General features: G+C 37.7%; 1 protein-coding gene across 3 annotated transcripts in view; it reads right to left on the minus strand.

Annotated features, from left to right (window-relative positions):
- The window catches only part of BEND5 (BEN domain containing 5), an 862,462-nt gene that overhangs the window by 459,447 nt on the left and 384,785 nt on the right, over positions 1-18,230 (minus strand). For all 3 annotated transcript variants that reach the window (XR_015742872.1, XM_087929892.1, XM_026707046.2), the window contains exon 6: positions 3,909-3,948. Coding sequence is in view for 2 of the 3 variants with exons in the window: in XM_087929892.1 (XP_087786018.1) it covers positions 3,909-3,948 (40 nt within the window). In the remaining variant the exon portion in view is untranslated. The remainder of the gene's footprint in view (positions 1-3,908; positions 3,949-18,230) is intronic.

The raw sequence follows: 18,230 nt of genomic DNA on the forward strand, positions 1-18,230 counted from the left end.
TTACAAGAGTTGTGAATTACCATGGTTATTAAACAAATTGTGTGTTCATTAAGTGAATCCAGTATATCCAACAGTTTTCTGCAAACTGTAGTCATGTGACCATGGCACACTGTAACTTCCGGTTACAGTGGTTGCCAAGATTCCAAAATGCAATCACATGAGTGTGTGTGTGTGTGTGTGTGTGTGTGTGTGTGTGTAACAATCATGACTTTGACGACAGGTCATAAGTAGCTTTTTTGAAATCCCTAGTTACTGAATAGTCATTAAGCAACTAATCATTAAGTGAGGACTTAATGAGGACAATCTCATAACTTTATGTTCTTTTTTTTTAAAGTAGATGTTGAAAATGTCACAGATATATTATTGTAAAAATCTATTCATAGACTCTTTTATAAACCTGAATAAGATTATCTAGAAAAATAATCATAAACTGAATAAAGCTGCAAGATTTCTTTTTTAAAAACAATTCACCCTCAAAATTAAATTTTTGGTCATGATCCTGTGGAAGAAACCCCAGAAAATAAGTAATTTCCGGGGCTTCTAACTAAGAACCTACATTGAATTCAATGACATTAGGAAGCAAACAAATCATAAGCGACAATGTACAGTAATTCTATGCTCTCTACAGTAACCACTGTGTTCTTTGTCCATCCTGAGAGGAATTCAGTCAAAAACAATTGCTTCTGGATAAAATAGAAGTGTTTCTTTAGTGAGTCCAAAACTGTTCCTTCTGTTGCGATCTAAAACCATTTCAATTGCAGGTGAGAAGTGGGTGTAATTATACCTCATGCTAAAGTTGATATTTTCAAGACAAAAGAATATCTGATGTAATTATAGGAATCTTCCCAGAAAAGCATTAAACTTTCTTTTGTGTTGGCGACCTTAGACATGAATAGAAAACGGCCCTTAGGTCATGGAATATTTTCTTTTATCTCCTACAAAATTGCTGCCCTCTCATTGTTTCAAAGTCCTTAGACTGTGAAGAAATATAGCACTTTCATATATCACAGAAAATAAATGTATATAAAAAGAAAAAAAAATAAACAAACAGAACACTGTTGGAAATGACAAAAAGTCTGCTTCTCATTTCCCAACTACCAAAAACTAGAGAAAAGTAGTTTGGTTGCATCTTATTGGTAAAAACAGATTGCCTATTATAGACAGAGTAGCAATGTGATTTCAATTTCAAATGGAATTAAAGTTACTAAACCCAATGTTAAACACTTTACAGTACTTGGATCTGAAGCAAGCTTATGTTCCAATAAATAAAGGAGCAAACTAAATTGTAGAAGCGATGAAGATATATTTATTGGTTATAAGTTGAGCTGCAAAAGATAGAGTCCTTGATCCTACCACATACGCAGCTAAATTACATGATACTTTGATAACCAAATAGAATCCCAGAAATCAATTGAGGTATTTCAGAAGCAGATGAAACTATGCCAGAACCTCAATAAGAGTAAGTGATTCTGCAGTTGTCACCAAAGAAGTCATTGTGAATTTTGATAGAAGCAGAGGATCTGATAGTGAAGGGGCTACCGAAATTGAGACAGAGATAAGATGATCAAGCAAATGCCCAAACTGGTAGGATCCCTTCTTCACAATAAAAAGGACATGCCACAGCTTCCTACAAAAGGCATTGTGTTTTGGGATTGAGCAAGCCACATCATCTCAATTTATAAGTAGTTTATTCATAAATGGCACCTTTTTAAAGTAGAAATGCATGCAGAGAGAAAGAACATGTGAATGCTCCAGAAAAATACAGAGAGTGGTCTTCCCTGAAAGCTGGATGTAGCACAGGCAGTTTAGAGTTCAAACCAGAGTCAAACCACAGGAGACAAAGTGAACCTAAAATAAACTAAAAGACTATTCAAATGGAGTGATGGGAGGAAGGAGAATTCCCTGAAGTAGACAGCCAGGAATCAACCAGCAGAACCCCTATAGCAGTAATGCATCAGTCACAGTTGGTTGCAGTGCCCTTTTGGCCTTTCTCCACCTGCACTTCACTGTGGCCTAGACATGACCTGGAAACATCGTTTTTTTATTGCCATGTCTCCACAACATTCTTAATCTCATCACCATTTTAAATCATTCTTAGCTATACCACCATTAAGGTAGTGTTTCCCCACTCCCAAGAGTAGTTTCAAGATACATGAAATTTGTTGTTTTTTATCACGCATCACCCTGGAAGTAACTTTGACCAGAAAGAAAGAATAGAGGCAAGAAAGAATTTAGCAACATCTTGCTATTGTTTTCTGCAGACTCAAGCATGAGTTGAGAGCACCATAGCTCAGTAGTGGGGAAAAGAGTCTTATCTTTCTCTTGCCAGGAGAAATACAGAATCCAAAAGGACTGTTTGGGCCTTGAGTCATGTGTTTACTCAACTGCTGCCTTCTCCTCCCTCCACCATCCTGATGGCATCTCATCCATTCTAAGTTAATAGCATGAGGGATAGCCTTTGTTTGGTTTACTTGCCTGGAAAACAAAATCTCTGCACATATATATACAAAGCCTGATTGCAAGCCACCCAAAATAGCCCAACAAAGCCAGAGAACTTTAAACAATGCTGCTTATTCTTTATATTTGCCAGTATTTACTCAAAAATGGAGGGAAATATTCTCTTTTTTGAAAACAGTTCTTAGAACATCGGTGTTTTGTTCTGAGATCCCAACACACAGTGAGTTCCCCGCATACAAAATGGCTGTTCTGTTATTTCAAAATAATTGAAATAAAGCCAAACTCAATCAAGAGAATTAAAGAACCCATCAGATATCCGATCCATCTTGAAACTGAATAGTAATTCAGAAATAGTTGTGATCTGGCAAAAATGTTTGATCTCACCAAAAAGAGATCTCTGGGTCTTAGTATCCAATTGAGGGCTACCAATGTTGACTTCAGTATCAATATTTAAATCCATTTCCTTAGCTAAAAGGACAAGTTAAACCATTGCATTTACACTAACTGCTTTGGTCACAAGAGACGATGTTATGCCCAGCCCAAAAATGACATGTAACAATCCAGTCAAAATTCAATTCTTCATCTGTCCACCCAATATAAATAGAATCTTAGTCTTTAGCAAGACTAAACCTATACCACTGTAACCCTTACAGTTATACACTGGGGAGCTCTAACAAGTAGATGTTCTAAATCTCTTTCTCATTCTCCATTTCAGCTTCAGGCTATGTTATCTCTTGTCTATTCCACATCCTTGGAATGTGGTTCTTCCACTTCTCTATAGTCCATTATACCACCACCGCTCTTTGTAGATACATCCATCACAGTCATCCTGCCTTGACTCCATAAGAATCATACTGCTTCTCAAAGCACTTGCCAGAAAACCAATAGTTACATCAGAACAGTTAGATGCACGATTAGATTCCACTATATTAAATAAGCAGTATGTATCAAAAGCCACATATCATATTAAAGGCTTTTGGAAGCCTTTTTTTAAAAACACAGTGAACCTAAAGCATCTTCCAAATCATACTATCAATTCTCCGTTGCCACAAAATGGAAAAGTAATATAGGCTCCCTCTGATTTTTAGTAAATATCTAACGTTACTGCTACAGAAAGTTAAACAGAGTGTTTCTGTGATAGTTGAACATACTTTGTGAATTATAGTATATCTACCCTGCAGACATACCACTAAGATAACCCCGGGAGGTTTATAGAAATATCAACACTCAAATTCACAGAGTAAAGGTCTGAAGAAGCAGCTCTGTGAAAGGGTAACTGCCCGGGGCTTTACCAAGCACAATATAGCTGTCAGTTGTTATTATGTTAAAGATTTTCTGGGGAACAGTTTTCATTTTGCATGTCAGAGAAGGGATAAAGAGACACTTTCAGACAACCATCTCTTTAAGAAAACATGGTGGGGGAGGAGAACTGAGTCTTGTTCCATACTCACCAGGGTTGGTTATAGTCAAGAGGTCAAGTTGCCGCTGTTGCTGAAAAACAAATGATAAAAGGAGTTGCTGAAAGGTAACTAATTTTAGCAGGTCAGTTTAGATGTACAATGCTACTATACTGACATTTGCAATAGAATTAATTACAAGTTACATGGCTCACCATTATGAAAACCATGTGTGTCTAGCATAGACTTTTGAATGTTCCCTAATTTGTGTTCTTAGAATGTTAGTAATTAAAGTGATGATGAATATATACACATACATCTGTGTTTCAATTTGTTTTTTCTGCTTCAAACAAAGGAAGCATTTAATACATCAACCAAGCACTAATATGGAATGACTTAGTGGAAGGAATTGATGCCCAGGATTCTGTGTTCAAGTAGTCTTAATTAGCATTCTTAGTTTGAACTCTTTTTAATTATCTGTATTTTGTGTAGGTATGTCTGTGTACCATCAGCTCTGTAGAACGAATGAAACTGAAATGAATTAAAAATGAAAAGAAAGAAATACTTGCTGCTTTCCCAAATTACTTCATTTGCAAATTTTATTGCAGTTCCTCCAAAAAGTGATGAAAGAATTCCTGGTAGGTGATTATGATATGCATTGCAGCTATTTTTAACCGCATTTATTTATTTTATTTAATTCATTATGTCAAAGTACAAGCTATACATTACTGAATTTTCTTGTATCTGTTTAGTACATATATGCCTAATTTTGATAGCAGCACTCCCAGCAAAATATCAACTTTTATACTACAAATTCAAATCAGTTAATGTAGTCTGACTTCTACAGTATGTCATCACTAATTATTGTGGGATTCCATTGCCAAAAGAATCCAATAGGTTTGTTACAGATACTGAGTACTAAAAATTTTGCAGTTCTCCCATATTAATAAATGTTTTAAACAAAGCAAGTTTTTTTTAAAAAAAACTTCTATATTCCTCATAATTCTTACAGTTTTTTATACTTAGTTTCCAACATGCCATTCAACTACTCTCCAAGGATACCACAACTGCATAAAGAATAAAAATTGGATTTTGTTTGAAATTTGAGGTCTTTAGATCTTTGTATAGCCCACAGGCCAGAAATATATGAAAAGAAAATGTTTTTGTATTTATTCTTAGACCCCTTGCAGAAATATTTGCTTCAAGATGTGATATATAAACTGGGAAATTAAAAAAAAATCCCAAACTTCACATACTTGTTTCTCCCCATTTCATAGTATCATATTAATGTTTATTTGCCATTTATTTTTCCCTGTTATGCCTCCTAATAGTTAGTGTTCTTTCTAAATTCTTTTGTTCCTACATTTATGTAGCACTAGCATTACAGAATACACCGTCCACTTTAATTTATCTTTCCTCATCTGTCCAATAATGTCTGTGTTACTTTCATTTATTGTCAGGCCTATTGATCCTCTTCTAATCTAATTCTCATCATTATGCTGTCTCTATTCTTTTAGTGACACTTGGAAGTCCTTGAGAATGGGAAGCATGCCTTCATGAACACTAAACTAAAAAGTTATCCTTTTGCCAAGTTCTGTTCATTCAGTCTCAACTACGTGAGCTGAAAGTTTCAGTTTGTGTCATCAAGTGTTATCTAGTGATTGAACACAGTTCCCAGATGCTATATGAACATCTCTGATAAGTAGAGAACTATGCATCACTTCAGATTCAAAGGTAAAAAAGGTGCTTTAGAGTACCTGCCTGCAATTCCTAAAATCAAATATGTCCTTTCCCAGGATCATATGGTAGTTGTGGAAGGCTGTCACACAATCCTGAGGAATGGTGCAGCTACTTTCAGCAGTTGCAGATAACTACAACATTTGCACTATGTGAAACACAAACTTTTTTTTTTACCTTAGGATCCCAAATCCTGCACAGCACTAGGACTCAGTTCCTCCTTACAACAAAAATAACAAACATTTATAATAAATAAATATATATTTGTCTGTTATGAAAAGCCTGTGATTATCTTGTTCCTATAAATTTAACTTGTTAATCTGTCAGTACTAGGCAAATTATAAATCAAGATTGATTGATTGCCATCAAATTGGTGTTGGGTCTTAGCAACCACACAGATTTTTCCACAAATTAACCAATATAACATCTAATATCTTTCATAACAAATATGTGGTCCTTTCCCCATTGCCACTGCTTTCATTCCCTAACTTTTCAAAAACACTTTTAAATTACCATAAGGCTTCTTTACTTAAGCTGACCTGAAAACAATCGCAATGCCACCTGAGGCTGTTGATCCTGTTATAAATGTGAATCCAATAGCCACTTGAGTTTTCAGAACCTTGTGACCCACTGAAAAAAAAGGAAGAAGTGGGCTACAGACTGAGGATTATGGATTTACTAAGTCCTTTGCTTGTCTATACTCTTTATAAATATTCCAGCTCGTTGGCTAAAACATTATTAATCTAAGGTAACATTTTTCTGCCTTTTTGCTAAAGTTAACACATGGAATATATACTCTTGGACTATCCTCCTGGTAGGAAATGGTAAAGATATGGCTTCACCTATGTATATAATGTATTTTCTATAAATAAATCTCCTTTTCCTTATAATAATAAAACCTGTTTCGTTGCTGAACTCAGGCTGCCTCTTTCAGGATAATCATGAACAAATGCATTCTCCAGAGGATCTATAAAAATGGAAACTGAATATCCAACAAGATCCATCCACTATCTGTTTTGTTTGCATTTAAAATTTGAAGAGTTCTGAGTTAGGACCTTAACTATCAAGGAATCATGCTATCCAATTTATTAAAATAGTAGGAGCAAGTTTAGTATAGTGGTCAGGATATTAGGCCAGAAACCAGGAAGCCATGATTTCTAGTCCTGCCTTAGGCCAAAAATCAGCTGGGTAACCTTGGGCCATTCACTCTCAGTGCTAGGAAGTAGGCAATGGTAAACTACTTCCAAAATCTTGCCAAGAGAATTACAGCTGTCCAGCTATCACCAAGAATCAAGACTAATTTGAAGACTCTCAGTCTACACACACATAAAAAGATGACTTAAAATTTCCGACTGAATCTTGGTACAGTTAGAAATACATTTGCTCCTACGCTGAAAAGATATTGTATCTGGAAGTATTGCAGTTGTCAAAGATGGTTCTCTAAGTTGCTTATAAGAATTTGTTCTTCCTAGTTATAGCTTTCTTTGCTTCCTTATCTTTACCCCATACATAATTTATATTCACAACAAAAGTTAAAATGAATCTTGTCTTATCCTGTCTACTTCAGTTCCTGCAAGGGAGCCACTTCTCTGTATCTTAATTCTGGAGCTATCATTACTCAGAATATTTGAATAGAATCCACATACCACAATCCATCAAATACTGTTATTATTCCATTGTGTTTCATTCTAGTAACTACACTGTTATTCTTCAACTCAGATTCAAATTTAAATATATGGATTTGTCCCTGAATATAGCTGTATTTGGCTGACCTTAAAATACTTTATTGCTGAAATTCTTTATTACATTTTTCTGACTTAAGACTTTAAACTTTGAGCATTCTTTTAACCTTTTCTCCTGATAATATGTTCCCTCTTTTTCCTCCCTTTTAGCAGTTAACTTCTCTTCCTTGGTATTGATGCCCTTAGGGGTTTTTGCTGACTTTTCAATTTAATTCTAGCCATAATTAACTCAGTGTGAGTACAAAAAGTACAAAGAAAGTATTGTTTTGTTTAAATTAACAAATACATTTAAGATTAGATTATCTGTAAGATGGTCCTCACTACTGTTTTGTTCTTTGTTTCATTATCTAAAATTCTAAACCTAAATGAAACAAATCATACACAGGTCAATTCTTTTCTTATCATAAGGTGTGATCACAGAAGCTTTATTCAAAGATATTTCAACATAGCTGAACACTAACTCTTCTGAAAACTATGCAAGAGACTTCTAAACTGCAGATTTTTGGTAATACTCTCTACCTATCCAGTAAATGAATTTCTCTACTCCCTCTTTAAGTTATGTCAAATAGAGCTATTTCACTTCTCCTGATATTTTTACATTTGTTCTAAAGAAGCTATAGGGGATCTCACTGCTTAGTTGGCCAATCACCAGAATGGGATAGCAAACATTTTTTCCTGAAGACATCACACCTATCACCCTTTAAAGCACTTTCCTCCCATCACAAACCTCCTTCCATTTCAGCTGGAAAAATTCTATTTAATTACAGGCTAGCTCCAGTAATTCATTGGCTGCTTTACAGAAGAAGAAATGTCCTTTCAACTGAGCCAATCTTATTAGCAGCTCTAATTCCTTTTAGATTCCATTTTACTCTTTGCAACTACACTGTTACTCTAACTCTTGCTTTGTAAAAAGAAGGTTGCTGGTTTGAGACATAACCGTAGTGAACATTAATTACTATTTTCCTTCTAACGCTCTCTTCTTTTTTCCTCTGATATTTTTAAAAAATGCTTTGATACATTATTTCACTATTTTTCCAGCCACTTGAGTGGTAACAGTATTTTACTCCCTGAACACAACAGACATAGACACACATACAAACAGATAAACAGTTTCACATATACTTACAATCAGAATTTACACTTATTCATACAACATACATCTGGCTTAATACTATTAAGACATTCTACTTAATACTGTTAGTAATTGCAATTTAATAATGTGTTTAATGTGTTTACAAGAGTCAATTGGATGTAGTGATTAAGGCATCAGATTAGAAACTGGGAGAGTGAAAGTTCTAGTGCAGTTCAAGGCATGAAGCAACCAGGTGATTTTCAGCCAGTCATTCTCACAAAAAATATAACACTTAATCACCAACTAATTTTGTCTTTCAGTTTAAAAAATGCAATTCTTTATTCGTGTAATGGAGCATCAAGTCACACTTTCTCTTTATTATTAGTTGCAGCTATAAAATTTTATCATCTAAAAATAAATTAATAATGTTAATATCTGAATTAAAACTTTTCACAATCTTTATGGGTTTTTTATTTAAACAGCATAGATGCACACCTTAACTATTATTAGAAAGGAATAGAGTTCAAGATGCATAAATAGAGACTACCCATACAGCTCATCTCCTCCTGAATGTATGAACAAATATTAGTTATTCTGCTCTGTTTGTGTAACAACCTTTTTCCACCTCCAAGGATATTCTGCTAATCTCTTTGATTATATCCATTCATCTAATCCATTGTCTTTCCCATCTACTTCTATTAACCTTGCAAGCATAATACTTTTTTAATTATCAGAAATCTTCCACAATTTGTTGTATTCTTTGCAAGATTCATGTGATTTCTCTGATTCAAAAAACTCAAAAATATACTCCTCTCATTTTACTTTTGTTATATTTTTCTATTGGCTAATGTTCTTGATGGAGATATTGCTTGATGTCAGAAGTTTGTGCTCACTCATTATATATCCTGTCTGTTGTCCACATTTTCATTCTCCATTTTCTGGTATCATGAGAACTTGCTGTGAGAGCTTGCTTAGATATTCTTTGAAATTTCTGGAATAGTATATTATGCAGTCATCTAATATACCATATATATGTGAGAAATCACACACTGCCCCAGAACTAATGATTTACAGATTTAAAAAAATATATACTTTGAAATAAATAAACCAGAATCAAATTCTAAACATACAGGGTTTTGTCCCATTTAGATAGACATAGAGAAATACCATACACATAGATAACGTGTTCCTAAAAATTAAAGAAGGCTTATTCTTGCAATGAGTTTGGGCATTTCAGCGACAGAGAACTTCTAGTGATATATTGTGCTAAGACAAAATGCTTGTTATTTTTCTTAATAAGAGTAAATGAATATTTAATTCCTTACTTGAATGTGATTTTTGAATTTGCTTTAAGCAACCATGCATGATCCAAATTGGTACTTGTTGAGAACAGGCAAAACACTAAATTGTTTTCCTATATGGAAATTCAGAAACAAGATCAGTAAAGAATGTTGAAAAGTATTAGAAAACTACAAGATAGTAATTTATGTGGAAATATTAAAACTGCTAAGCAAATACAGGTGGCAAAGAAACCATGAACAGAAAAGGTAAAAATATAAGCAGACTTTTTCATGATATTTTCTTCTCTATCTAACAAAGTGTTTAGCTTAAGCATAAATGTATATTACTACCACAGTCTACAGTGGAATATAATTCTCAAATACAACAGCTTCCAAATAGACAGTTTGATGAAGTATGTTTTTTGTACAATTTGAGAATGCAAAATACTTTAAACTTCTTTTAAAGTCGCTGTCATTAAGACACACTGTATATAATTAAATATGAACTGTGTGAGGCTCATTCTGGGTAGTAGAATAGAATAGAATAGAATAGAATAGAATAGAATAGAATAGAATAGAATAGAATAGAATAGAATTCTTTATTGGCCAAGTGTGATTGGACACACAAGAAATTTGTCTTGGCAAAAATATCCCTCTAATACTTGGAGTTCTTTTTTTTTTTTACTCATGGGGATAATATGATGAGTCACTTATTCTTGAATCAGAATTTCCAGAAAAAATATCAGGTAATGAAACAGATTATTTATAATTGCCCTTTTTAAAGTAGATGTTTAATTGTATTACAGTGAGATATTTATTTTTAGAAAGTCTGTTCCATGCTGATGGTACTTAAAGGAGATCACCAGCTGAGCCTGAGGGTGGGGTAAAACGCATCATCAGTCTGGAGGCTCTATGCCTGTAAGTGACCTAAGTCTACCCCCTTTGAAGTCCTTTGACTGTTATCTGGTGCCAATTTGCCTTAACCATCAGTAGATAGATACTTGTGTGTATAAGTAGCAGGGAATAAACTTGCAGTGCTTTTGAACTCTGTCCTGGCTCCTGATTTGTTTCACCTGACAGTATTTATAACATAGGATTAGTTCATTTCTTCACTAAGCAACTGTCCTAATGTGGAGAAACTAGATGCACAAGTTCTAACTGATAACAGTGAAGCAATACTGTTAATATCTAATACCTCCACATGAATTATGCAGGCTACTTTCAATTAGTTGGACCCATGTCTTTCTAACTTTATTTTTTTTCTTTATGTTGTTTATCCAAGTGAAATCATTTTTTACTCAAGCAATTTCCCTGGGCTGAGTTACTGTCCTCTTTTTTAAAGAAAATGTTTTACTTTGTGAAGCAATTATAACTAAAGCAATTCCATTTGAAAACAGCTTTTAACCATCTGGCAGGCCTTTGCAAGATGAAGTACTACTTCTTACAGAGTTAACTTTTAAAACATTAAAAGCTTTATTTTGGTGCCAGTAACATACATATTTTCCCAGAGCCTGGAGTTTCATTAGATAGAATTACCAAGTCACAGTGTTATTGCTTGTTTTTGACATCAATTACTATAATACCAATACAGATAACTCTAGTGACACAAACAGAATTAGACATGAATGTGAGGAACAAGCAGTGGGAGCTAATAAAGTGTGTGTTAAACAGCCACTTATTTCAAAGAAATAATAAACAGAATAAAAACAATAAGGGCCACATGTGGTGCTGTTAACATAAAAAGAATCTATATAAGATATAGATTACTTACTTCAGTGTGGAAGAACTGTCTCTTAGTTGTCGGCCTATGTGTTCTATTATGTAACACTAAATAACAGGAAAAGCATTCTGACAGAAAATATATAGATTAGGGAAGGTAATTATTAACCATTAAGAACCTGCCCTTTCTTGGAAAGATGGAATATACTATTCAATGAATTTCTAATTAGAAACAAATTGCAGCTGTTCATAGCAGTAATAGGATATTGACTCACCTACTGTTTGTTTATGGGTGTATCGATAATACAAATAGGGATATTTTCACCATTTTGAAACCGATATAGTTCCGATCAATTTATCTAAAACCAACAGAAGGCACTTTCTTCAAGCAAGGAGAAGGCATTTTTAATTGTTTTCTTATCATTCGTAGAAAAAAGGTGAATTGAATCTGTAATTGTTACCTTAACAGTTACTTTTTAGTAATGTTGAACCTACATCTGTCACTCCCTAGATCCAGAATGATGCCCTGGACATCAGAGTCATTATATGAGGAAGAATTACTCTCCATATGATGCTCGGGAAACTTTGTGATTTGCTTTGGTAAGACAAACGTATTTTTTCATTTATATCTCAACAAACAACTACGTTAAAGGGGCGTAACTAATATACACTCAGGCCAGGGGATCTGATACCACACATATGAAAATAATATATAGTTTTTCAGAAAAAAAGGGGCCAACCCTTTGAGGTAAGTCAGTTCAAGAAACAGATGCTGCAAAGACTACTGGAACACGATTTCACAGTGTTAAGGTAAAAGCATGAAAAGAAAAGTTTCTCCTTTTCATACTAAAGAGAAGTAAAATGGGACACTCTTAATATTTTTATCACCCCCTCCTCTTCCACAGGACTGAGCAGATTTTACTTCATTATTTTTGCTTCTTCAAGATTATCTCTGTACTCCTCAATGATAATTAGGCAGATTGCATAAAAATACATTTTATTTTATTTATTTAGTACTTCAAGTCAGTGCTACTTCCCAGCAACTGCCTGGATAACTCTCTGAAGTTTTCTTGGTAAATTTTCAGAAGTGATTTGCCATTGCCCTTTTCCTGGGCTGAGAACATAGGACTGGTCCATGGCCACCCAACAGACTTTAAGAAAAGTATGCATCCATTATGTGTTTAATATTTGTGGATGTCAAGCTGTTTATTATGAATACACACACACACAGAGAGAGAGAGAGAGAATTGGGGGAGAAAGGTTCAGAAGGGAGAAAATAAGAAATGAAAAAAAAAATTCAAGTACATGTGGAATAAATAAAACAGATTTACTTCTATATTCTGCCAACATTCTCATTGCATAACATTACTGGCAAAATTATCATATCTGGTATAAATTGGTATATTTTTAGTAGTTGTATCATTTCTAGCATTCATCCAAATCCATATATTCTCTCAGCTGGTGCATCTTGAATACAGTATTGTTCTTATTTTATTGTTGCCAGGGAAAAAAAACCACGCAGAGCAGTACGCTTGGTTCCATCCTGTTTACCATTAGCTTTCTTTGTCCCCTATTTCTTCCATTAAGTGGAATCATTTCTGAAACAAAGGCAATCAAGACATTTGTCCAAAGTGTCTGCCTTATGTCAATTTACAAGGAAAGGGTCTGGACATATTCTGTAGTGCTACAGCTGCATCACAGATGGGTTTCTGCTGCTCTTCAATCACATTTGGTACATGGCAGATTTGAATTTGACCTATCCTGATACTGCTGTTTAATTCTGTAAAATCATATGGATATGTCAAAAAGCATATGCCTGATCCATTTAAGTTATTCAGAATGGAATAAAAACAGGTAATGGGATTTAAGGTGGGGCCCCAGCAGACAGTGTTTTTAAAAAGTAGGAAGCAGAAATGTGTGTCTTGACAGAAGCGGGGGGGGGGGGCAACTCCACTCCTCCTTTCAGTAATTTCCTGTAAAGGGCAACAAGATATCCAGTTAATCAGGATGCCTCAAAGGAACAGCTCTACGCACAGCAGTCTGGCTTTTTAATTTTGAGAGATTAATCTATTGAGCAATCTTGCCTTGTACCATTTTGTCATAACATTGATTCACTCGCTGGGAAGCCAAGTTTCTATACATAAGACCTCATGATAGAAATAACTGCATGGATAACAACAACAAAAAAAGAGTACATCTTCTTGCACTATACTTAGATATTTGTGGAAAGAAAGAAAAGAGAGTTGCTGCTTTTTAAAATTCTTTGTAACCATAATAGGCTTTGGGAAGTTTGTGAGACCAGGAAGCTACAGCAGCAAAAAGATACATATAAGCCTGTTTGACAAGCAGAACATCATACCTGTGATTTTGGGCCTCCAAACTGTGGTTCACCAATAATTGAGCAGCCGCCTGTGCTAAAATTAGCTTATTATTAGCATTTCTTTGCTAAAAAAGCTATATTGAAATTATAGTAGTGAAAGGAGATAATATATAAAAGCAGGGGTGGTATTCTGCAGATTCTGATCAGTTCTGGAGAACCAGGTAGCGGGAATTTTGAGTAGTTCAGAGAACCAGCAAATGGAGACCTCTGACTGGAGATTTTACAGTATCCTTCCCCTGCCACGCCCACCAAGCAATGCCCACAGAACTGGTAGTAGAAAATTTTGAATCCTACCACTGCATGAAAGCTAGTCTAGTCTAGTCTAGTGGCTAAGGCACCAGGCTAGAAACCAGGAGATTCTGAGCTCTAATCTCGCCTTGGGCATGAAAGCTGGCTGAGTGACTTTGTACCAGTCAGTCTCTCCCAGCCAGCCCACTTCACAGGGTTGTTATTGTGGGAAAATCGGAAGAAGAAGGAGTATTAGTTATATTTGCTGCCTTCAGTTATGTTTAATAAATAATAAGGATGGGATATGAATAAAAAAATAAGTTGGTTAATGGACTAAGATACAACCCACCTCCTTCTCATGTGCATCTTGCTCGCTTCCTTTTTATTTTCAAATAAGATTATAACATTAATTTTCAAATTTATATGTTGTTATTTATCATTTTAATGTATTATATTGGCATTTTTACTGATTGATTGTAAGCTGCCCAGAGGCACCTTTAGCCAAGATGAGTTTAATAAATAAATAAAAATAAATTTGAATTTGCCAATTTAGGTTTTTTTCTTTCTTTTACTTATTATTTTTAATATCATTTGTTGTCTTTCTCATCTTTGATCTATGATTATATATTTTAATAAAAGTAACTTTTCTGAAGATATTCTGGAGAATACAAAGTAAACAAACAATGATATTAATAACCGATAGAATAGAATAGAATAACAGAGTTGGAAGGGACCTTGCCTTGTCTTCTAATCCAACTCCCTGCCTAGGCAGGAAACTCTACACCACTTCAGACAAATAGTTATCCAACATCTTTTTAGAAACTTCCAGTGTTGGAGCACTTACAACTTCTGGAGGCTAGCTGTCCCACTGATTAATTGTTCTAAATGTCAGGAAATTTCTCCTTAGTTCTAAGTTGCTTCTCTCCTTGATTAGTTTCCACCCATTGCTTCTTGTCCTGCTCTCAAGTTCTTATATAGTTTATAGCACATTATGTATGGCACTTTTACATTCATTACCACTTGCCATAAATTTCCTTTAGGTCCCCAATTGATTTATGAATTATATTAGAATGAAAAATCTTTTATTGGATGTGGTGGGTGTTAAGTTTGGGCAATGAGAGGCTGAACCAGAGCATGAGTGCAACAAATACTTTATTATAGCAATAAAGGACTGACCGTGCTTGCCAAGCCTGGAACTGGCTCGCAGCGATCAGCAACTGGTTGGACCCCGCAGCCTGCTTTTATAGCTGGCTGCTGGGGAGAACCAACCAATGAGCGAGGGGGAAAACCGCCCCCGCAATGTGAACGGACCTGAGTGGGAACTCCTAGAGTTCCAGGGACATAACACCCCTTCCCCCCAGATGCAAACACGCATAGTCTTTGAGGTAGGCAGGAGGTTTATGCTGGCGCCCAGAATGGCGCAGCTCTGGTGGGTTGTCTGTCAGTTCAGAGTCTGTAGGGGAAGGCAGAATCGGTAGAGTGTCACTAACGCGCCCCTCGGTTCGGGTTGGCTCGGGACTCGTAGGGCTGGTCACTGGGGACGTGCTCCCGTTGACTGGTTCGGACTGGTCCGCCATCTGGATGCCGCTGTCCGTGTTCGGATTCCCTGGAACAGCTGCTGGTGTAAGCAGGTCACTGGGATTGATGCTGATGTGGGGTTGATGCTGAGGCCTCGCTCCGGTTTGTAACTCTGGGTCACTGCTGACGAGGGTGCTGTGACGCCTTCGCAGCTGGTCCAGGTGCCTTCTCCATATTCGGCCGTCCTCCAGTCTGACTCGATATGACCTGGGTCCGGTGATGGCCACGATCTCGCCCGGGATCCACAGAGGGTCTCCAGCGAAGTTCCTCGCGAATACGGGTTCCTGTAAGATAAAATGTCTAACCCCCGATGAGGAAGCGAGGGGAGAGTCAGGGCAGTAATGTGGGTGAAGTCTGTCCAATACAGTCCTCAGGCGCCTGCCCATCAGGAGCTTAGCTGGGGACTTATTGGTGACTGAGCACGGAGTTGAGTGCTGGCTCATCAGGAAACGCGAGAGTTTGTGGTGTCAGTCATCCTTGCTGAACCTAGCTAGGGCTTCTTTAGTGGTCCTGACGGCTCTTTCAGCCAATCCGTTACTGGCAGGATGAAATGGGGCCGTGAAAATGTGGCGGATGCCCAGGTTGGCAGCGAAACGGCTGAACTCGGCTGATGCGAACTGTGGGCCATTGTCGGAAACAATGGAGTCAGGCAGCCCGTGTGTTACAAACAGGCGAGTTAATACCTTGGTAATCGCTAGTGTGGTGGTCGTGGATAGCTGTGCCACGTCAATCCATTTAGAGTAGGAGTCCACGACCACTAGGAACATTTTCCCATGCAATGGGCCGGCTAGGTCGATGTGAATTCTGGACCACGGAGCGCTGGCGCTTTCCCACTTAGTAGGGGTGGCAATAGGAGGAGCTGGACGGGATTCCTGGCAGGGGTTGCAGGAGCTTACCCATCTGATGATGTCCTCGTCGAGGCCCGGCCACCATACGTAGCTGCGTGCTAATGCCTTCATTCTGACGATGCCAGGGTGCCCCTCGTGCAACGCCTCCAGAACTCGGGTACACAGTGAGGTCGGGATGACCACTCGAGTGCCCCACAGCAGACAGCCCTGCAAACTGGATAATTCCTGCAGGCGGGTCTTGAAAGGTGTAAATTTGTTTTCAACATCACCGCCCGGCCACCCCCTCCTCACCCAGTCCAGTACCTGGGCGATTGTGTTGTCTGCCTTGGTTTTAGCAGCAATGTCAAGGGCAGTGATGGGGAGGTCCAATTGGGTGACCTCAAAAATAGCGTGGACTGGAGCAGGGTCTTCAGCTGGGGCCGGCAAGGGGCATCGGCTGAGAGCGTCAGCGTGGGACAATGTTTTACCTGGGCGGTGTATGAGTCTATACGAGTATGCCGCTAGAAAAAGGGTCCATCTCGTCATTCTAGGAGAAAGGACTTGAGGGGTCTGTTTGTCCCCAGCTAGTAGACCCAGGAGAGGCTTGTGATCCGTGACCAGCTCGAAAAAGTGGCCAAAGAGAAATTCGTGAAATTTCTTCACTGCTGCAACAGCTGCTAGAGCTTCCTTATCTATCTGACTATAATTGCGCTCTGTTGCAGAGAGCGTCCTGGAGAAAAAAGCGATGGGAGCCTCGGAGCCATTGGGGAGCCTGTGGCTTAATACTGCCCCAATTCCAAAAGGGGATGCGTCTGCTGCTAGCACTAATGGAAGGTTGGGGTCGAACTGAATAAGTACCGCCTCTGACGTGAGTAGTGATTTGACGGCGAAAGCGGAGTCTTCTTTGTGACCCCAGTGCCAAGGCGATTTTTTATCCAACAGTCTGTGCAGGGGTTCTGCCACTGATGCTTTATGGGGCAGAAAGGACGCTAAAAGTTCAATAGCCCCAAGAAGGCCTGCAGTTCAGTTTTGGAGGTTGGAGTGGGTGCCTCGTGAATTGCCTTAACCTTGGACTCCAGGGGTGAATGCCTGAGGCGTCAATTTTATAACCCAGAAAGTCCACCTGTCTAGTGGCAATGGCACATTTTTCTTTTTTTAATTTGAGGCCATGCTGTCTGAACCTCTCTAATACTGCTCGAACTCTCTGGAAGAGTTGGGGTCTGTCCCTGGCCGAGACTAAGATGTCGTCGAAGTAGGGTACTACACCAGGAGGCCCTGCAAAATCCGCTCCATGAGGGATTGAAAAATGCCTGGGGCAACACTTACGCCAAATTGGAGACGCTTGCACCGGAAAGCACCCCTGTGGGTGACAATGGTCTGGAGTTCCGCTGTTTGGCTGTCAACAGGGAACTGTTGATACGCTTGAGACATGTCCAATTTGGCAAAAATGCTGCCAGGTTCAAAAGTGTGTAATAAATGCTGAATGACGGGCACTGGGTAAGCGCTAACTTGTAAAAACTTATTAATTGTGGTCTTGTAGTCCGAGCAAATTCTCAGGCTACCATCTTTTTTGAGGGGTGTGACAATGGGCGTCTCCCATTTGGCGAAATCTGTTGGCTCAATGACCCCTTGTTTTAGTAGTTTATCCAATTCAGCGTCTAGTTTTGGTCGAATAGCGAATGGGACTCTACGCGGTTTTAGCCTGATTGGGACTGCCTGGGGGTCGACTGAGAATGAGATAGGGGTACCGTTATAACACCCCAGCTCATCGCTGAATACATCTGAGTAATCAGCGAATAAGGAGTCAGTGTCA

The sequence above is a fragment of the Pseudonaja textilis genome, chromosome 3, assembly GCF_049901715.1.
Source record: "Pseudonaja textilis isolate UNSWEBS1 chromosome 3, rPseTex1.2, whole genome shotgun sequence".
NCBI lineage: Eukaryota > Metazoa > Chordata > Lepidosauria > Squamata > Elapidae > Pseudonaja > Pseudonaja textilis.